The following is a 23,072-nucleotide window of genomic DNA, read 5'->3' on the forward strand; positions in this document are numbered from 1 at the left end:
GAGAGAGAGAGAGAGAGAGAGAGAGAGAGAGAGAGAGAGAGAGAGAGAGAGAATTGCCAGGTGGTGGTGGCTTATGCCTTTAATTCCAGCACTTGGGAGGCAGAAGCAGATGGATCTCTGTGGTTTGAGGCCAGCCTGGTCTACAAGAGCTAGTTCCAGGACAGGCTCCAAAGCTACAGAGAAACTGTCTCAGAAAAAGTGAGTGAGAGACACAGAGAGAGAGAGAGACAGAGAGACAGAGGCTGACTTAAAATTAATTATAAATGCATAAATGTTTGGCCCCCTAGCTCAGGCTTATTACTAACTAGCATAAATTAAATTAACTTAACCCATTTCAATTAATCTGTGTGTTCACCTGTGGTTCATGGTTTTTACCTCTCCTATATGTCCTACTACCCAGTATCCTTAATCTGGTTTTCCAGTCGAATCTTATCCTGTCAACTATTGGTCAGTGAGCTTCTTTATTAAACCAGTCACAGCAACATGTAGTCACACAGTGTAATGGAATATTCCACCGTTAACTAATCCACTAGCTCCATTTTCAATACTGTTTTTCTTTTTGCCTCTGTTTTAACAGCCACTCTAAGACAGGGTCTTGCTATGTAGTCAGACTTGCTTCACATTCCAATTCTTCCTGCCTCTGTAGTGTTCCATGTAAGTAATCATGGTTTTAAATCTTCATCTATATGTGTGTGTGTGTGTGTGTGTGTGTGTGTATACACACACATACATATATGCTTCTACCTACAATTAAGATAATCAAAAATTATTTCAAATATCAGAATAACTTTTTATTATGAAACTGTCATTTGTAAACAGAGAAGACATGTAAAAATTTAAGATTTAAGCTCAGTAAACGACTAGATCTGAAATATATGCTACCACATTAGGGTATGTATTCCTGCAAGCCAAAGATGGCATCAAATTGTGAGCTGCCATCTGGGTGCTGGGAAATGAACCCAGGTTCTTTGAAAGAACAGCCAGAGCACTTAACCACTGAGCCATCTCTCTGGCCCCTTATAGTCATTTATAATTTAAAAAAATGATTAAATGTCTGTCTTTGTCCAAGGTTGCTTGTTTGTTTGAGACAGTGTCTCATATGTAGCCCTGGCTGGTCTGAAACTCAACATATAAACCAGGTTTGGCTCTCTCACTCAGGGAGATCTGCTTGCCTTTTGCCTCCCAAGTGCTGGGATTATAGGCATGCATCACCGTATCTGGCTCAGTATTGTGTAGAGAATCAGGAAATATAAGATGTAAGAGTCTGCTGCTAACGTATTATTTTGTAGCAAATATGTTCTTTAATAATGTTTCACATTTATTGTGTACATATGTATGTGTGTGAGTGCATATGTGCCATAGCATGTGCGTGGAGATCAGAGGACAATTTGAGAGATTCAGTTCTATCCTTCCACTGGGTGGTTCCTAAGGATTAAACCCAGGTTGTTAGACCTGTCAGCAAGGGGTCTTCATCTTGCCAGCTCACATTTTTTTTTCAAATATGTAGAAGTACACTTAATGATAAAAAGTGCCGTAAATGCATCAATCAATACATTTTTACAACCGTCATAGAGAATTATATTCTGTGTCTGATCACAGTGCTGTGCAGAACAGTAGCTGGCTTACACCAGTACCACAAGTGCATGTCAGTATGCAAGAGGAATACTTCAGTTTCTCTGTAATCTTAGAAGACCATTGATGGCTGAAATGTTACATGGTTTGTGACTATAGATAAATTTAGGTTCGACAACAGTTTGAAAAAGACAAAAGCTTAAACAGTAGGTAGAGGAAAACTCACAGAGATTCGTTTGTCTCTGTTTCCCAAGAGCTGGGATTAAAGGCATATGCCACAACCACCTGTGAGGAGGGCCCTTTTTTAAAAAAAAAAACAAACTTATTTTATATGTATGTGTGTTTTTCTCACCATGTGTGTCTGTGTATCATGTTCCTTCTGAAACTAGAGTTATGGGTGTTTGTGAGCTGCCATGTGAGTGCTAGGAATTGCACCGAGATCTTACAAGTGCTCTTAAACACTGACCGTCCACCTGCCTCTGCCTCTCAAGTGCTGGGATTAAAGCAAAGCGCCACTGCCATCCAGCTGGCTCTTGTATTTTAAAGGTTGTTTGCTGCTACAGATTGTAGTACTTCAGTCTTTAGAGTGGGTAATATTTAATTTTTGACTATTAAGTTTTTTAAATTTTACTTATTTTGTGTGGGTGGAGAATACAAGGATGCCATGGTGTAAAAGTGAATTTCATTGGACAACTTGGGAATTGTTCCTTTCTTCCACCATGTGGTCTTGGGGATTGAACTCAAGCTGTCTGTGAGCAAGAAGCCTTCCTCACTGAACCATGTTGCTAGTCTGTCTCTGTTTTTTTTTCCTTTATTTTTATTGTGTGTATATGGGTGTATGTGGGCACACCATGTGCAGAAAAGGATATAAGTTTTCTTGGGACTGGATTTATAGACAGTTGTGAGCTGCCATGGTGGATGCTGGTAATTGATTCCAGGTCTTTTAACAACTGAACTATTTCTCTGGCCTTCCCTACCCCCAATTCTCTTAATTCTTAATCTACAGTATTTTGAACAAATTACTTATCTTTTCTAAGTTCATTTTGGTCTTTTTATACTCCTTGCCTGTGTATCTGAGCATCAAATAAAAGAGAACATTTAAAGTTAGCAAAGAAGCTAACCCACAGCCCTGAGTAAGTGGAAGCCGTGAATATAAACCTTAGTTCTATGAATTGAGGTTATTTTGGATTGAGAAATGAAAATGAAATGACATTGAAACTGTAAAGGAGGAGAAGACCCAGATGATGTCACAACAGATAGTAAATATGGCTTTTGGGCAACTTTGTGTTTTAGGAGGGAAAACAGAAAGAAAAATGCCTAAGTAAAAGAGGAAATAAGCAATGAAAGTGGCAAGACGGAAGAAGTATAACTATGGATGGTTCCTTCATTTTGTTCAGATTATTCTTTATCTCTTTTGCTTTTCTGGCTTCAAAAAGTAACTATACTTTTCCTCTTGTTTACTTTTTTTCTTACATATTCACAAGAATGCTAGTTAGAAGACAAGTAAGAATTAACATTGTCTTGTTGAACATGTCAAATCAGAGGGCAAAAAGTCATCTGCAAGTTTTTGTTATGACACATCTTTGAGACTATCTTGTCAGCTTTCCACCCATAATAAAAGATTATGCTTTCTTCACGCTTCATTCACAGTGCTGTGGCCCTAGATTGTTGTCTGCTTTATATGAGCAGTCGTGCCTCTGGCTTGCACTTCGCTCCTTCTGGTCACAGTACTCCCTTTTTTAAAAATTTTTATCCCATCCAAAAAAAAAATCCTATCCCTTAATATATATTTTTTAAATTCACTCATATATTTCAGGACCTATTCTTTAGGTAGTGTTTTATTCTATAGAACATAAAAGCTGATTTGAACTTCAAAATGTTAGTCTTTGCTGTCGTTACAAGGCCTTTTGTGATCCTCACTGTATAATTGTCCCGCCCTCACTTTCTCTTTCCTTGTGTTCTACTCATTATTCCTGCTGTACATTTTCCTCGCTTTCTGTGCATCTTCCTGTCTGGGATGCACCATTGCCTCCTCACTGCCTGCTAACTTCCTTTTTGTCATTGAGTCAACACCTCAAAGTCTATCTTTTCTCTAGTGCCTCCTCTATTATTCCATAAATGTAAATAGTCACACTGGATTCTGTGCTAACCTCCATTGTAGCATTTTTGTCATGGCCCCCGCGCCACTATGATGCTGTAAGGTTAAACTGTTATTTTGCAACTGATATAATTTGTAGTTTCTATTAGCTTACTATTACTATTTGTCAAGATTATGTTGTGAGTAAATATATTAGCTTTCCATAGCTGGGACAAAGCATCTGTGATTTAAAAAAAGCCAAAAACCTCTTGAAATGATAGATTAGTTTTGTCTCATGGGTTCCAAGGTTTCAGTTCAGAGGCACTGGCTGTTGTTGTGGACCAGTGAAGGGGCAGAACGTCTTAGCTGGGAGCATGTGGAAGAGGAATCTACTCATGTCAGATGAGAGGCAGATGGAGAGGACGGAGGGAGCCTGGGTTCCAAGGAACACCCTTAGTGATAAACACCACCTCATCTTAGTAGCGCCATCAGCTAAGGACCAAACCTTTAATCTAACATTTTTGGGACTTTTTAAAATTCAAACCATAAAACAAATATTGTCACTTACTTAACAGTAAGGGAGGCAACTATTATATTTTCTTTGTCTTGTACACAGAAAAGACAAGAGATCAGGTAATTTGCTCAATGTTGAGGGTCCAAGTTGCTGAATCTATGATCTTATGTTCATAACTTCCAAAATTGGTAAATAATTGTTAAGGATTTGGATCTATTTGATGCACCATATATGGAAATATTGAAGGAGTTTTTAGTTTTAGAAATAGAGATATCTAAAGGAGAATTTTGCTGTTTAGTAACATTGTTTATGATTAATATGGTACTTTAGTAATGGCACTATTGAGACAGATAATGAAATCTAGAATCCTGGTACTTGTCTTGCAAGAAAACAGATTTAGTTTAAAGATGTATATTTGATATGTGTGTCATATTAAATGTAAACACAGAAAGTTATACTGACACATACTATGTGAATTGTGTAATATATCTTAATCCTAGGTGCATATGGTATAGGTTTGATAAGCTCTGACATAACATTAAAATGTTAGCAAATAGTTGGATGTCAGATTGTCTGCAGTACAGGAGACATTACTGTGGTTAGAAAGAAGCAAAGGCTTTTGGAGAGGATGGTATTCAAGTGCAATGAGAAGTCTCTCCCTAGACAGGAAGTAGAGTCCCCATTTCTGAATCTGCACAATAATAAATTCTTTTTATTGTTATTCTGTGACTTGAAATTTTCCCATGAAAAGTACATTCAGAGCCTAAGAAGCCATGTTAGGACCTGACTTCTTCCCTGTGTTATAAGCAATTATAAGAGTATGTTTTGAAAATATCTATATGGATTTCAGCTTAATTAACATATTTGGTTAGACATGTACAATATAAAATTATGTTTATCATGGAAACCTTTGTCACCAAAAATGGAAAAGACAGGGTTCTGAATGCTAATTTCTTTCTTCTTGAAACAGCAAACTCATTATTACATTGGGTAAGAAACAGAAAAGAGAGAATGAGTCTTCCGATGAGCCCTCTGATGTGGAGCAGGTGTCCCAGCACACGTGCAAAGACCAGCATTCTCAAGTGAGTATGGATTTCTAGTCTGAGAAATGGAGCACTGTTAGAATTATTTAGGGAGTATACTATTGCCTCTTGGATATTTACACTCTAGTTAAGTGATAATAATATAATTTATTTTATAGTAAATCTTGTAGGATAGCATTATTCCAATATACTTCTAGACTATTACCATATAATATTAGATGTGGGAGGAAATTTATCTGCCTTCCTTAAACCCCTCATTTTTCAGTAGCGAAACTGAAAGTCTGAGAGGTTAAATGCCATAAGTCCTGGATGACTTTTAACATAAAGCAGTATCCAGTGGAATCCTGGACCTACAGAGTCCTTTGAATGAAATTAATATTAGAGATAGTAATTTTAAAAATAATACAAATCACAGAACAAATGGATTGACTCATTCCTAGAGTCAATACTTTTTGTCTGCTCGTGTTGAAGAAGAGATAACCTATGATACTAAAAATCCTAACAGACATAAATATTGTGCATCTTGCCTTTAAAACATAGGTAGATATCAAAATAATCCTATGGGGATATACAAATAGATAGATAGATAGATAGATAGATAGATAGATAGATAGATAGATAGATAGATAGATACATCTGTAGTGAAGGTCATAATAATTCAGGCCACCCTCTGCTTTCTAATACTTAAAATACTACTGTAGGCCGTAGGGGTGGTGGCAATTGTTGAATTATGGGGCCAGAAAGCCCCTGAATGGCCTTTCTTCTTCCTTATGCAGCTTCTTATCCAATGGGAGAGTAGTGGCTCAAGGCTCCTGGGCTGCTGCAAGAGTTGAGGTAAGGGCAGTGATCAAAGCTCCTAATATATGGCCTGGCCTTTTCTTCATATGCTATCCTTAACTTAGGTAAACTTATACTTAACTTATTCAGTATCAGAATTTTTAATTTAATTTTTACTAGAAAAATGGTGGCCATCTTTTCCAGTTTGTAATTTACCAAACAGTGAAACAGTAGTACAGTTCTTTGTAAACATAGCTTCCTTTTTTCACTGTAGTGTTAGGTTGCTTTGACAAGTGTGTTTCTTTAACAAAATAAAAAGAGAACGTATATTTTCTAATAAGTATAAATCTTTATTATGATATATTTGGTTGTGTCATTTTACAAATGAAGAAATAGCTTTCAGTGACAACAGTGGATTGTCAAGATGGACTCTTAAAGTTGAATTAAATTCTAGAGACAGAGAAATCTAGAATCATGAATGTGATGTTTAATTTTATATCTTTAATTTTGATAGAGTACTTTAGTAGTTAGTCTAAATTTAGAGACCTTATGTTTTTATAAATACCCCTGCAGCATATTATGATAAATATTTATGGGGTTCTAATTCTACCATAACAAAGTATTAGTTACTTAAAAACATAAATCCTGTGCTTTCTCTATTCATCTTTGTTAGTGCAGTGAGCTAATCTGCAAAGCCTTTCATATAGGAGGAGAAAAGCTAGAAATAAACTAGGAGAGAGAACATGTTACTGTTTTAAAAAACATGGAGATGTTTTTGATAATTATAAAAGTTAGGAATTCTTTGACTTTACCTAAAATGTGCTGCTCTATACGTCATCTAATATGATTTAGGATGAGACCATCTGCAGGCTTCTATCCACAATTTCAAATCAATTAATTAGGCTGATAAACTCTTCATAAGATGAAAGAACCATTTGTTATAAGTAACCCTCATTTTATCTTGCAAAGTTATCTGTACATTTTTGTGACTGTAAAGGAAATTTTCACACCATTTATTTACTTCTTACTAAAGATCAGTGGGCATTTCAGAGTACCAATAAGTAGCCAAGTAACCAGAGAGGAAACTGTAAGATGGTTGAAAATATGTCATAAGATCTTACAAAAATGGAATGACTCTCAAGCTTAATTATTTAGAAATCATGTGTAGTGAAACTTTGATAATTCATGTATGTTTTATTATAATAAATGCAAGTTGAGTACTAATTTGAACTATTTTGAACATTACGATCTTTATGATGGTTGTAATAGAATTCTAAACATACATTTAGCCTACATAAGTTTATAGAACTTTTCCTCTAGGGAACAATGAAAACTTCATGTGTTTTTCAAATTAGTATGTGAAAAAAGTAGATTTCTTGTAGTCTTTTTATTATGGTTATATATTACCTTCCTGTCTCTTCTATTAACAAAGTATAGTAAATGTGAGGCCAGGCATGGTGGAGCACACCTTCAATCCCCGAACATGGGAGGCAGCACCAAAGGATCTCTGTGTGAGGCCATCCTGGTCTAAAGAGCGAGTTCCAAGACAGACAGGGCTACATGAGAAACCCTGTCTTTAAAACAAACAAACAACATCTATAAATGTATTTATGTCCAACAGAAAGGCTGGGAGTTATTGACTTAGTCATAAAGTTTTGCCTCACACCGGCTTGATTTCCAGTAGAACCCTTTCCCCACCAATGGACAGTATAAGCAGATGATGTCCCACCCAGACAAAAGGCATGGAATTTGGCTACCCACCTATTACCTTTCTTTTTCTTTCTTTCTTTTTTTTTTTTTTTTTTTTTTTTGCGGTATTGCTCATCTCAAAAGACAAAGAGGCATGATTTTACAAAGCCATAACCACTGCAAACTTAGTACAATAAAACCTCTTACTGCTACACAGATTCAGCTGATTCTTTTAGAGTTAGTTTTGTTGTGGTTGTGAAAATAATGAAAAAGTTCTCACACAGATATATTGCAGAAACCATATGTAAAGTATATGGGCTATTTTTTAGCTCCACTTTTCAGGAATGTCAGGAAAATTACTGTGCATAAAAGGAAATGGAACAGGAAAAGCAAGAAGGATTGGATTCATGCAGTAGACTGCTGATGCCCAGTGGACTAGTTGGTTGTGATCCCTCCACCCCCAAAGTTCATGAAAATACAATCTGAAACAACCTGGGCTTTGGGTTTTTTTTTTTTTTAAGTGAAAACGTCAAAAGTTGTGTAACTTTGTTTTGAAAAATTCTCCTTTAATTATAAACTGTCAAAACTGATATTAGGTAAATTAGGTGGTTGGTTCTGATTTAAAATTAGACTATTAAAAAGACCTGTTACTACAAGTACTACCTTTAAAAATACTTCTAATGTATGATTTTCCTTTTTTAAATATAAAGAAACTAGTAAAGCTAGTTAAACAATTAGTACTTCATTTAAAATAAATTAAACAGAATCATTTTATATATTTAATCTAAAACATTTTATTTTCTGTCTTAAACATTTCCACTGCTTTAGAGAACTTAATTTCTTCTGTGTTTTTGCCCCAAATATTTAACAAATAACCATTCAATACAACTTTTAGGTTTGGGGCAAATGAATAAAATTATTTGTAGTTTAAAATGTATATTGTTTAAGGAGTAAATTAATAACTAAATAAGTTAGCCTTTTATTTTTGTAATTGTTTCTAAAGAAAACTAATCTACCAATAAAGATATTACTGATAGAACACTGCCTTTCCAAGCTGTGAACTAGTTCAAAATAAAAATAGATATTTGTTTTCTTAACTTATAAAGGAAAATAAACAAAGGTGTCACTAAACATTTATATTTGAAATTATGGGAGGGAATGCTTTTGGGAGAGTGTGAACTCGTGGCCATGGGCATGTTATCGCCTTTAGTCAGAAAAAGACAAAGTGAGGAATGTTGCATATATTTTTGATTTTTTTCTAAGAAATCACCAACATAAAGAGTAATATTCTTTGTATCTCTGCATAAGATTTTAAAAATAATTTATATAAATCAGATCTTTATGATTCATTACAGAAAAGAAGATCAAATCGACAAATTAAAAGAAAAAAATATGCAGAAGATGCAGAGGGAAAACAGTCTGAAGAGGAGGTCAAAGGCGCTGTAAAGACAAAAAAGAATTCAGCTCCTCTGCCTGGTGAACAGCCTTTGCAGTTGTTTGTGGTAAGACTGCAGTTTAAATTACCACACCAGGAATTCATGCTGCCCAGTTAAAATATTACCACATAGTCTTTACTTCTAGTTTTTATTTTTCTTGTATATATTATGAACCTAACATTTAGCTTCTGTCTGTTTAAGTTGAAACCTATATACCTGAATTTCCTCAGTGGTACTGTGGAAATGGTGATAGTGGAGGGGTTGGGAGATGGAGGTCAGTGCGGTTCCTAAAATGATCATGCTGATGATGACAAGGGAGTAATGATAGGGCTTCTTTTCTTTTTTATTTTTTCTCACTAACATTTCACATAGTGCTCAATCTTAGCGCTACACTGGTATTTGTTAAATGATGATTATTTTTTGAGAATATACTTTGTCATGTATTTTTCCTCCTTATAGGAAAATCCAAGTGAAGAAGATGCAGCAATTGTAGACAAAATACTATCTTCTAGAATTGTAAAAAAGGAAGTAAGTAATGGTACAATGTGCTTTATACTTATATTTTGTGTCCTGTTTGAATCACAGTTGTTAATTTTAATTTTTTAGATATCACCTGGAGTTATGCTTGATATAGAAGAATTTTTTGTGAAATACAAAAATTAGTAAGTATTTGAATTAAAAATTATGAAATGGTGTTTAGTCAAATATGAATTACTTAATTTGTAAGTATAATGAGTTACAATTTTCATTTAAAATTTTCATTTTATCTGCATTTTAATGAAAATGTTTATTACTTATAACTATAAGAACTCAGTCATTAAAAACTATAAAGGCTGTATTTGAAAACCTCTTATGGCCAGGTGTAGTAACAAATGTCTTTTAATTCCAACACTTGGGAGTCAGATATCTGAGTTCAAGGCCAACTTGGTCTATAGTACTAGGCCCAGGATAGCCAGGGCTACACAGAGAAACCCTGCTTCTAAAAACAAAAGAAACCAAAAAAAAAAAAAATCCAAAAAATAAAAAATCAACAAACAAAAACCTTTTCGTGTCGAGAGTGATTTTTTTTTGAAATTATATCAAAACACAAGAATCTTTATAAAATATAATTTTATAAATTATAGGTACTTATCTCTTTTCTGTTTTGAGCCTTTAAGGTTTTATTGTTTTAATATACAACAGTTGATCGTAGGTTGCTGCATCAGATGTATACAATGATGATTTGACTTTAATATTTTAAGTTTTTGTATTGGTTGTAGGGGAATTAAATCAATGGAGTCAGCAGTTATAAGATAATGTATTCTTTTTGTGTAGTTTCTAGTTTATCTCCATACTTTGATTAAATTTTTCAAAGAAAATGATGTTGGCTCTAATACACATAACTTTTTGATCATCAGAAAATCGATATAATAAAATAATAAGTCATATTGCAGAAGCAGTTTCTGGTCAGCTTGTCACTGTTTCCATATGATAAATCCATATGTGATTCCTTGACTACAGTTCCTTTAGCATTCCAGTATCAAAATGGCTGTTTTATTAGTCTTATATAATCTATGAAATTGAATGAAGTGAATACTTAAATGTAAAATTAAAGGTAGTATATTTGTATTGGAAATTATAATAAATGTGCATATGAAGAAACAGTTTTTTCTATCATGCTAATGTATTGTTTTTATAAAACTTTTAGCTCTTATCTCCACTGTGAATGGGCCACAGAACAGCAACTTTTGAAAGATAAAAGGATCCAGCAAAAAATCAAACGATTCAAGCTAAGACAAGCACAGAGGGCACATTTTTTGGCAGATGTAAGGAAAAAAGCGTTACCAAATTTGGTTTTGTTTATCATAATTTTAAGGATGGAGCTTGCAATGTAGTTAAGTGGTAGAATATTTGTGTAGCATATTCAAAACCCTGAATTCTGGTCTCAGAACCATAAAACAAAATACTACTTTTTTACATTTCCAGTGTTAATAGTTGATTGTAAATGTTATCTACATGTGTTTTTCTCTTCCCAAAATTAGCTTGGAAACTCCTGGAATAAGAGCCATAATAAGTAGGCATAGTGGCACATGTCTTTCATCTTAGGAGGCAGGAACATCTCTCTGAGTTTGTGGCCAGCTTGGTCTCCATAGCAGTTTCAGGTTAGCCAGGGCTACCTTGTGAGTGTTGTCTTTTAAAAGATATTTTAAAAACACAATAATTCAGTGGTAGCTAATGCTTGTATTTTTAAATTAGCATACATTTTGTTGATTAGAGTTGAACATGGATATGTTAATATCACAAGATATTTTTCAGCGTGTTCTTCAAGTTATGAAAGTAATAATGCAGCAAGTAAGTGGGAAGCATAATTTTTATTAGATGAGACATATTACATATTTATCATGAACTTTGGTGTAAGTATATATGGCATCATTGAAAAGGTTTTTTTTTTCTCTCTCTTCCAGGCCTCACTGAATGGCCTGATGTCCTTCTCTAATTTTTTTTTAATTCCTTTTATATCTTTATTTATTTTTGGCCAGATCTCACTGTTTTGCCCCAGCTGGTCTGTGTACACTTGGCTATGAGTAGACCAGAATGGTCATCCTGCCTCTGTGTGTACCACTACCTCTCGACTTTGTGGTTTTGTGTTTTTTTTAAGGTTTGTTAAACTTTATGTTGAACAAAATATTTACTAAAATAACACAACAAATTCTCACATGAATTTTAACTAAATTTTTTATATTCACTTTAATTCTCAACATTTTTCCTATCATGCACAGGAATTTTTTTCCTGACACATTTGAACAGAATAGTATTTGTTCTTTCATATAAATATAGTACAATTATTATTTTATTAATAAGCATTATTTACATTTCATTAATTATTATACCAGTACTTTCTTTTTATTGAGCTTTACATTTTTTCCCAATCCACTTCCTTCCTCCCCTCTCCCTTTCTACCCTCCCCATGTCCCCCACATTCCCAATTTACTCAGAATATCTTGTCTTTCTGTCTTTCCTATGTGGACCCATGTATGTCTCTCTTAGGGTCCTCTTGGTTGTCTAGCTTCTTTGGGTCTGTTGGCTGAAGGCTGGTTATCCTTTGCTTTATGTCTAATGTCTGCTTATGAGTGAGTACATACTATATTTGTCTTTCTGGGTCTAGGCTACCTCACTCATTATGGCTTTTTCTCGTTTTGTTTGTTTGTTTGAGAATTTCAAGATGTCATTATTTGTTTACCACTAATACTCCATTTGAGACCTGTTTGTTGAGAGTTCTCTGTTTAGATCTGGACCTCATATATAAGTAGGATTATTTGGTATTTTGGTGTCCAGTTTTTTTGAGTTCTTTATATATTTTGGAGATCACGTCTCTCTCAGATGTGGGGTTGGCGAAGATCTTTTCCCATTCTGTAGGCTGTCATTTTGTCTTGTTGACTGTGTTCTTTGCTTTACAGAAGCTTTTCAGTTTCAGGAGGTTCTATTTGTTAATTGTTTCTCCCAGTGACTGTGCTACTAGAGTTATATTTAGGAAGTGGTTTCCTGTGCCAGTGTGTTCAAGAGTACTTCCCACTTTGTCTTCTATGGGGTTCAGTGTGCTTGGTTTTATGTTGAGGTTTTTGATCCATTTGCACTTGAGTTTTATGCAAGGCAATAGGTATAAATTTCTGTTATCTGTAGGTGCCAGACGTGCACATAGTGTGTATTACATACATTCAGGCAAAACACTCAGACATACAAAAGGAAATGGATCTATAAAGGTTTAAAGTATTCATGGAAGACATGATGCAGTGAGGATGAGATAGGTCTGATTTGAATTAGTTTTCAAAGGAGAGACTGTAGCTGGGCGCTAGTGGCTCACACCTTTAATCCCAGCACTTGAGAGGCAGAGGCAGGTGAATCTGAGTTTCAGGTGAGCCTGTTATACAGGGTAAGTTCCAGGACAGCCAAGGCTAAACAGAAAAACCCTGTCTCAACACGCCCCGCCCCCCAATAAAAAATGCATTCAGGTGGTGGTGCACGCCTTCAATCCCAGCACTCAGAAGGCAGAGGCAGGCAGCTCTCTGAGTTTGAGGCCAGCCTGGTCTACAAGAGCTAGTTCCAGGACACCTAGGGCCATTACACAGAGAAACCCTGTCTCATAAAACCAAAGCCAAACAGAGAGACTGAGGTATATATATATGTGTGTATATATGTGTGTGTTGCAGTGGTAGAGTACATGTATTAACATACCCAAGACTCTGAGTTTAGCATTGTATACACTTACACAGAATCTGTAAAAACCTGACATTATCAAATGACGGTAATACCACTTAATTTAAGAGGATCATGATTTTGCACTCACTTTGGGCAATATAGCAAAACCCAGTTTTATGCATGCATGCAAGTTCACACACACAGATAGGATGTATAAATCACCAATTTATTGATTTATTAATTTTGAATATTTTGGGACAGGGTTTCTCTTTGTAATCCTTGCTGTTCTGGAATTCTCTTATTAGACTAGGCTGGCCTCGAACTCAAGAGATTCTCCTTCCTCGGGCTCTGAAGTGCTGGAATAATAGGCATGCATACCATGACCACTACAAAATTTCCAATTTATTAGCTTCACAGGGTGAAGGAAGGAAAAACAATCTATCATCACTTCTCCATTTTGGCACCTGTGAATGTGGAGCAGAGAGAGCTGTGTTTCCACTTACCAGCTAAAGAATATAGGATACACACAGGTTGAAGAGAATGGGTGCAGCTGATTTTGAAGTAGCCACATAGATAAGTGCATAGTAAGAAAAGACCCTGCATAGAGGGGAGGAGTCTGATAAAAATGACAGCTGCAGTGTGAGACAGTGTGTGGAGTCATTGGTCTTCCTTCACATCGTAGTACCAAAGCAGAGTTGCAAATGAGAGTCACAGTCTGTGTTTAGAGCTTTCAACAAACGTATCTGCTAGAGTAGGTCACTTACCTGGAATGTATTATTCTCTAGTCCTGTTAGTTTGCCTGTATTATTTACAACTTGGTGCTTTATAATTTCCTTTATAGCTTTTCAAAATTAAATTGGAAGAATTTTGCATATTAGAAATGTAACTGCAGTTAAACAGATGTATTTTTATTTATGTCTTTCTACTTTTTCCTCAGATATCATTAAATTTAATTTTTTAATTTTAGATGGAAGAAGAGCCCTTTAACCCAGACTACGTTGAAGTAGACAGAATATTGGAAGTTTCTTTTTGTGAAGATAAGGATACTGGTGAGGTAATTACTCAGTAAAAGTAGTTTCTAAGGGGCTGAGAGATGGCTTGGCAGTTAAAAGCACTGGTTGCTCTTCTAGAGAATCCAGTTCAATTCCTAGCACCCACATGGTCATTGTGGCTCCCACTGTCTGTAACTCCAGTTTCAGGGGATTCAACAGCCTCTTCTGGCCTCCAAGAGCACCAGGTACACACATGGTACACAGTATATGTGAAGAGAAAAATAGACTTTAAAATAAATAAAAATCGGGGGAAAATGTTTCTAAGAGATATGGAAATAAGTCAAGAGCACTGGCTGCTCTTGTAGAGGACCTTGGTTCAGTTCCCAGAACCTACATGGTACAGAATTCCAGTGCCATCTTCTGGTTTCCATGGGTACAACTTGTATACTTGGAACACATACATATGTGTAAGCAAACCTCATATACATGAAGTAAAATAAATCTAAATTTTTTTCTAAGAAATACCTTAAAATTTCCAAATATTCAAGCCTAATAATACACTTGTTAAATAAAAACCTAATGCCTAAGCCACATTTTAGAGGACCCAGTTTCAGTCCCCAGCATACACATGGTACCTTACCACTGCCTAAATCCAGTGTCTGAGGCCCTGATACCTTCTTCTGATCCCTGGAGGTACCTAGCATGCACATGGTACACATACATACAGGCACCCAGACATACACATAAATTTTTTAAAAAATAATGATTACTTTGGCCAGGCAGTGGTGGTGCACTCCTTTAATCCCATCACTTGGTAGGCAGAGGCAGGTGGATCTCTCTGAGTTTGAGGTCAGCCTGGTCTACAGAGCAAGTTCCAGGTCAGCCAAAGCTACAGGCAGAGAAACCCTGTCTCAAATCAACCCCTTCCCCCCCCCCCCCCCCCCCGCAACAATGGTTTCTTTGTTTTTATTGATGGACGTTAATATATATTTAAGTTGTTTTATAAACATTTTATAATTAAACTATTTACTTCTTTACAAGTGGTAAAATAAAAAACAACTTTTTTCTTAGTCTGTTATTTACTACTTGGTAAAATGGTGCTCATTGCCATATGAAGATAGTACCTGGGAATTAAAAGAAGATGTGGATCTTGCAAAAATTGAAGAGTTTGAACAACTGCAAGCTTCAAGGCCTGACACAAGACATTTGGTGAGAGCCTTTCTTGAGTGGCTTCTTAAGATCTTAGCACTTTGTATTTAGCAGGGTTAAGGTTATCTTCAATTCTTGTGTCTTTGTGGCACATGTATTCACAACCAAAGCTTTTCCGAACCACACATACTTCTTTCTTAGATCCACAGCCCTAACTTTCAGTTAATATAGTCCTTGGTGTATAATTGATACAGTATTCTTTTAAATTGCTGCATAATGTCTCATGCAACTAATTAAGCCTTTTCTGTTGGTAGATAATCCTGGGTTTTGTTTTTGCTATTATAAATAATGCTTCATTGAATATTGAGTCCTTATATAGTTTTTGTGGGTTAGAAATATAACTTATTTGAATAAATGTGCCCTTAAAATTTCAGCAAGTATCTTTTTATAAATTCCATTTCCACCAAGATATAAATTCCATTCCCACCAACTCCAGTTAAGATTCTCCCTGGCTGGGTGGTGGTGGTGCACCTCTTTAATCCCAACAGAAGCAGAAGCAGGTCTGGTTTACATAGTGAGTTCTTGACAGCCAGGGCTATACAGAGAAACCCTGTCTCCCAAAACAAAACACAACAATGCAAAAAAAAAAAAAAAAAAAAAAACCCTACACAGTTTTCCTGTCTCTGACTTTACGTTTCCTACTATCTTTCTCATATCACTCATACACACTTTACTCTCAGTTCCATCTCTTAATGTTCTTAATTCTCCATTAAACAAACATTCAAATCAAACCTACCTTTTCATTATTTTCTCTAAGCCAGTTATTACTCACAACTATACAATTCATGTATTTCCTTATTAACTTTATTTCCTTTTAAGAACCTAAAATGTTTTCATTGCATGGGTTACTTGGATTAACTGTGCTAGTTCTGTATTATAAGTGGTATAGCTGGGGCTGGCCTACTGCATATATTGCATTATTGCTAAAGTATGCTACTACTCTGGAGCGCTGCACATTCTTCTCTGTCAGTCTGCATTCTTCCTCACCCTCTGCTCACACCTTGGTGTCTGAGGGGGCTTGGCAGTGGAGCTCTGTGGAAGCAGTCACAGAACTGCCGTAGGCCAGCTGGTTAACGCTCTGTAACTCCCACCTTCATGGTGCTTTTTCTTTTCCTTGCTTAATTATACTTATTTGAGCCTTTAATACAGTGTTGATAATATTTTTTGTTACAAAAGAACATGTCCCTGTTTTAGGTGCCTTTTTCTGTATCTACTAGAATTCTCTTTATTTCCTTTTGTTTCCTTAATGTTTGATTTAAAACTTTAAACCTACTTGGCTAGTCCTTGTAAAAACTCTAGTTTTAATGCATTGTCCTTTTTAAACTTGTCCATTTAGTGAAAATTCTGCTAAGAAAATTTAAATGTCTGTTCTTGAAGAATATTGGTGCGTAGTTCCTTTTCATGTAATGTCACCTGATTTTAGCATCAAAGCTTCACAGGATGAATTTCAGGGTGTGCCTCACTGTTCTATTTTCTGGAAGCCTCTGAGTAGAATTAATTTGATGGCTAACTATTAGGTAAAGTTTCATCATATACTGTATGCTTTGGCTTCTAGGTTCTTTTAAAAGCAAGGTTTCTTGCCATGAGTAAGTTGTGTGGAAGATAAACATCTGAAATGCATCATTCATTTTATTTTTGTTCACAAAGGATCGTCCTCCCTCTAATATTTGGAAGAAAATAGATCAATCCAGGGACTATAAAAATGGTAATCAACTCAGGGAATATCAACTAGAAGGACTCAACTGGCTTTTGTTCAATTGGTATAATAGGTATGTAGTATAGCGTAAGAAGATTTTAGTATATTCCTTTTTTTTGTATATGCCAAAATGTGTTAATTAAAATAAGTACTTATGTTGCTGTGCTGTTTTTGTGCTGGAAAGTCTTTATTATTTAATAATGAAGATATCTCAGAAAAATAATGTAAATTATGATTTTGAATGCCAGTCTTAATGTTGTCTCCTTTAAGTATATACACCCACATGTTTGTTGATTAAAAGTTAAATTTGAAATAACTTTACAATAGTCTCAAGCTATTCATTATTTTAGCTTTTCAACATACAATTTATGTCAGTGATTGTATCTGTAGAGTGAACTGTATGTTAAGACATTAGAATTATATAGAGTGCTTATATTTAATTTAAACCTCAAATGACATAGACTGTAAGCACATAAAATTATGTGGACATAAAATTATGGGAACATACGAGTGAATGTCCCTTTGTTATTGTTCATTTTCTGAGTTGTTCAAAATGCTTTATAAAACAAATCTCAAGTAATTTATTGAGGTAAGAAGATAATTTCAAAGGAAGTACAATATAATACAATAAATGAGAATGAAGTGTTACATATAGTACTGTGTGCAGACTATCATTGAAGTTTCTGTTACTAGACATGATAGCAACAATTTAATGGTTCTTGTTTGGAAATGCATTTTCCCTGTTTTAATTCTCACCTCTTTCTTCGGAGTTGTTTCACTATTTATGTAGAGTTACGTGGTTCAGTTAGGTGGCATGAGAATTACCTACTTGCCCATGCAGTGTTCTCTTTTCTGATTTATGCTTTCTAAATATTAATCATTATTTCCTTCAAGAGAAGCTTCCAGGTAAAATAATACTGCATTTTTTAAATTTTCCTCACTCATTAGTACCCCTTTGCACTTTTTACATTGCCCGGTTTAACCTTTGACCTTTTCCCTCTACCCTTCCATTCTCTGTTCTGGTCACTCTCTGTATGTGACTGCTTCATAAAGAAACCAGAGACGGTAGGCTTTGAATTCTCAAATTCTTGCCCATTTTCATGTCCAGTCCTTCAGCACTTCTCTAAGTGTAGCCATTCATAGCTCTAACCTCATGTGTCACAAGCACGATTAATTCACGCTACCTCAACTCTTCAGGCTGTCTTGTGTCCAGTCTTCAGTAAGCTCTCCTTCTCTTTTATATCTTCAATGTATGCTGGAAGACTTGTTTGCCTAAGTCTATGAATGGCTTGGGTATTTATTTATAAAAATGAAATAGAAAACTAAATCCTTTCACTCTGCTCTTCCCACTAACTACTTCAAGCCCCCCTTGTAACTCTATGCAAAAAACTAGAGCTTCACTTCCTCATCCCCACTTTTCTTTTTATTCTGCACCAGCCTGGAATTTGGTTCTCTGTTCACTCGATAGCCTGTGTTGGTCTAGAACTCACTGTGTAGACTGTGCTAGCCTCAAACTCATGATAGTCCTGTATTAGTCTCATTGGGATTACAGGCATGTATCTCTATTCAGCTGTGGATTTTGTTTCTGTTTTTCTCTGAAATTTCTCATTTCCTAATTAATAGAATATTCTTAGCCTTCAGTTCATTTCTCCTGTGTTAAATATTTACAAGTTGCCATTTCTTCCATTAGACTTTCTTCCCATTCTTATTTCCCCACCTTCTACAGTGTGACTCCAAGATCTTTAGCATCTCTGTGATAATTTCAACACTTTGCTAAACAGGGTTCTCTTCTATGTTTTATCTGTTGATTTCCCCCCCCCACACACACACCATGCCCTAGATTTAATCTTTAATTAATTTTTCAGATTCCTTATTTTTTTCTCCCTTAACCATCTCAACAGACACACTACACACTCCCCTTTTAGACTAGCCAATATTTTAATGACTCCATAACTTTATCTCTAAGGCCTTGAGCTATGATTCCATATTTTTTTACTTTAACTGTCTGAATATGATTCAGCAGTTTCACTACGTATATAATAGATTCAAAATTAATCTTTTTATTTTCTATATGTCAAATTTGTTCTTTTCCAATTTTTCTATATGGTTAATATATCGCAATTAATTGACTCACCTAAACTCAAGTCTGGTAGTTACCTCATACATGTAGTTGGTGAATAGGACCAAGCCATCATAGCTTTGGCATGTTCTGCCTTAACTACTTAACTACAAAGTCCCTGTGCCTGAACTTTCTTCCCTGTATCTTGCCAAGTAGGCCCAAACGTCTAGTACTTTACTATCTGCCATCGCACTGGAATAGCACTTACAATACAAACTTAATGTTGTGGTATTTTAGAAAGATTTTTAGTGCCTACCTTTGCATAATAAAATGATGTCTAATATCTTCTATGCTTGGATCTGACTTATCTCACGAATCTCTCCTCCCTTCTCCTTTCCCTTGTTGTTCATATTAAGCAACTTTTGGTCCCCTGGTTTGAACTTTTTTTTTTTTTTAAACTTTTGACCCTTTGTTTTGATCTTTGAAAATTTTTGTAAAAAATGACCTAAATCTCTAGCCAGATTATTATTTATTGTCATATCCCTCTGATTTTCTGTAAGAACATTTACTATTTATACTCGTCACTGGCCACAGAGAAAAACTGTCTGTGGAATTTATTTTAGAAGTCGCACCCTTTTTGATCTTATTCCATACACACAGAATCAGAATGTATAGAGAAAAGACCTGGTTACCTGTTTGTTTGCTTGTTTGCTTGTTGTTGAAGCTCTGTAGGCTCTTTTAATGTGAAGCCACTGATGAAAGCCAGTGCTAAGTTTATTTTTCTACAGTAGCAGCTTGCATGGCTACTTATTTATGTATATTGCTTGTCTGCTTCTCTAATAGATACAAGCCCCTAGAAGGCAGAGAACATGTTCTCTTTCTTTTCTGTCCCATCTTCTCATACTTCCTGAGATAGCAGCAGGTGTTTAATAAATACTTCCTAAATATTTGACATGCCTTGCTCTTGTCTTCTCACTCTTAAAATCAAACACTTACTGGGCAATATCTTTATTTGAGCTCTAAAAGTCTTTAATGTTCCCTTATAGGATTATAATAAAATTGTAATCTTTACCGTACTCTGCATTAGCAACTTTTTTATGTTTTTATAATGAAAGTATTTTCATTGTTTTCTTACTTCTTTTTAAATGTTTATCTTTAAAAACAATAGTATTTAGAAAAGCCCAGTGTGTGTATGCATGGGTAATGCATTTATTTATTTCAGACGAAACTGCATTTTAGCAGATGAAATGGGTCTTGGCAAAACCATCCAGTCAATTACATTCCTCTACGAAATCCTTCTGACTGGTATAAAAGGACCTTTCCTGATTATCGCACCCCTGTCTACCATTGCCAACTGGGAAAGAGAATTCCGTACGTGGACTGATATCAATGTTGTGGTTTATCACGGGAGCTTGATTAGCAGACAGATGATACAGCAATATGAGATGTACTTCAGGGATTCACAGGTGTGTTATTACTGATTTTGTTTATTTTTTAAAAGATCACAGCTGAATAAGATAATATTACATATTAACAGTTTATAAAGATAATATTACATGTTAACAATTTATAATTTGCTGTAGATTTTAATCTCATACTTTTATGTTAAGCTCATTCATATTTATATTGTGATAAATTTAGTTGCTTAAAAGCAATGACTAAAGTCAGTTTACTGTTTCTAGTTCACTGTAGCATAGTATTGATTTATACAAATGTATAAATTGATTATTGCCTATAATTTTTAACTACAATAATTTAATTTTCTAACTATTTAAATATGTTATTTTTTGATATAACTGTCTTTGATCACCCTCTTGTTCCTCCACTACCCTTTCTTTAAATGCTTACTTTTTGGTGATTATGATGACATTAAATTTGTATTGATGTGAGACTAAAGTTCTTTTTCATGTTCAATATATTTATATTTTAGAGTTGTTTAATTTAGTTTGTAGCCTGACAGGGGACTCTCCACAGTAAAGCACCTGTCTAGCTTTTATGATTCCTTCTGATTGCCTAGCGTGTATGATTCTCTCTGATCACAAGAGACAGAGACAAAACAACCTGGAAGACATAGAGTTCCACGTTGTGCTCTTGAATGTTAATATGAATTTTTCTGACTTCATTCAGAAATAAAAAGAAATCAATAAACTCAATTGAGACTGAATATACTTTTAATTAGAACAAGTGTGACTGGCTACCTAAGTAGCTTCTAAATATATTTCTTTCATTCATTGCTTTGTTCTAAAGTAATTACTATGCAGTATGACCATATGAAGACAGTAGAAGTTAAAGCAAGATAATGTGCATAACCTGTGCTTTTGCTTCCAATTATAACTGATTTTCTGTTATTTCCTACTGAAAATGAGTGACATAGACAGATTTGTTTGCATAACATCACTTTCCCTCCTGCTTACAGAGTTGAAACTATTTCATGTGTGTGAAATTGAGCACAAATACAATCATTTATTTCTCAGCCATGTCAAAAACTACCTCCTTTGCACTTTTACAGTATGGATTCTAGTTTGATTCCCTTACATAATATATTATCCCTTATTAAACAAATGCAGAATTATAAAGCTCTTCAACATAATAGAAAAATAATTATATACCTTTTTAAATTAATTATTATTATTTTTGAGATATGATAATTTTTTGAGTCTTGCTGTATGGCCAGGCTGTCCTTAAACTCATGGGACTTTTTCCACATTAGCTTCCAATCCAAGTCCTGGGATTCCAGGCATCTGCTCTCATACCTGCCTTCTGAATTCACTTTTAAGAAAACAACTAAAATTGTGACACATTAAGTGGTTTTGGATTTTTTTTTTTTTTTTTTTGGTCTAAGCTGTACCTTTAATACAGGTATCAAAGTTTAGTATATAGTCCAAAGCCAAGAGATTCTTGATGTATTGTAAACTGAATGCTATATGTCAAACATTATATTTTATGGTTAATGTTAAAGTTTTCAAAATATTAGCTGAAGAGATTTTTAATTTCAAAATGACTTATATTGAACTATAAAGTATAGTATATAAAGTATATCTGTACTATAAAGTACATACAGATACAACTCTTAGAGTTAAGTCTCTTGAATATATTTTAATAAATTAGTTGAATATTTCTTTCTGTTTTTAAATGACCTAAAAACTATGGTACTTGCAAAGACTTGTTAAATATTTTACTTGGGAAAGAGTAACATAAGGAAATAATACCTATAAACAACTATTTCTGTGTACCAAATGATTTTTGAAACAATTTGCATATATTCTTTTACTTAATCTTTATAATTGTAACCTTGTAACATAGATTTTATTAAATTAGCTTCTTATTGAATGAAATGAGTCATAAAGGAATTATGTGGATTATAATAAAAGAATATAGCAAAACTGTTATTAATCAGACCCAAGAGCCCTGGTTATAATATATATCCTGTTTTCATAGCCTGGTAAATGCCATGAGTTTGTACTTTGTACCTGTGGTAGAAATACTCTACTGGAGCTGTGGTCTAATGTAGGAGTGGACAGTGTGAAAGACCAGCATGAGATAAACTGCAAACAAACCAATTCTTAACTTCCTTCTATTAATGCTTATGTGTTTGTGTCTAAATTTCTCTTAGGATTATCAGGTTCTTAGACTTGGTGCTATTTTATAGCATGCTAGTTAACATCTCCACTTGCATATAATTTATGCATATTTCAAACTTACCATGTACAATACCACAATCATTAGCTTCCCTATGCTAGTGAACAGGAGCTCTACAGTCCAGCTGTTCAAGCCAAAGCTTTAGATCAGTGGTTCTCAACCTTTCTAATGCTGCGACCCTTTAATATAGTTC

General features: G+C 34.7%; 1 protein-coding gene across 10 annotated transcripts in view; it reads left to right on the forward strand.

Moving 5' to 3' along the window:
- Positions 1-23,072, forward strand: part of Chd9 (chromodomain helicase DNA binding protein 9) — a 219,135-nt gene that overhangs the window by 133,014 nt on the left and 63,049 nt on the right. For all 10 annotated transcript variants that reach the window (XM_050143929.1, XM_050143928.1, XM_050143923.1 and 7 more), the window contains 9 exons: positions 5,134-5,245; positions 9,028-9,174; positions 9,568-9,636; positions 9,715-9,770; positions 10,796-10,913; positions 14,252-14,338; positions 15,348-15,485; positions 17,133-17,254; positions 20,463-20,706. In XM_050143929.1, coding sequence (XP_049999886.1) covers positions 5,134-5,245; positions 9,028-9,174; positions 9,568-9,636; positions 9,715-9,770; positions 10,796-10,913; positions 14,252-14,338; positions 15,348-15,485; positions 17,133-17,254; positions 20,463-20,706 — 1,093 coding nt within the window. The remainder of the gene's footprint in view (positions 1-5,133; positions 5,246-9,027; positions 9,175-9,567; positions 9,637-9,714; positions 9,771-10,795; positions 10,914-14,251; positions 14,339-15,347; positions 15,486-17,132; positions 17,255-20,462; positions 20,707-23,072) is intronic.

This window comes from Alexandromys fortis, unplaced genomic scaffold, assembly GCF_014885135.2.
Source record: "Alexandromys fortis isolate MF-2015 unplaced genomic scaffold, M_Fortis_MF-2015_v1.1 scaffold_1, whole genome shotgun sequence".
NCBI classification, from domain to species: Eukaryota; Metazoa; Chordata; class Mammalia; order Rodentia; family Cricetidae; genus Alexandromys; species Alexandromys fortis.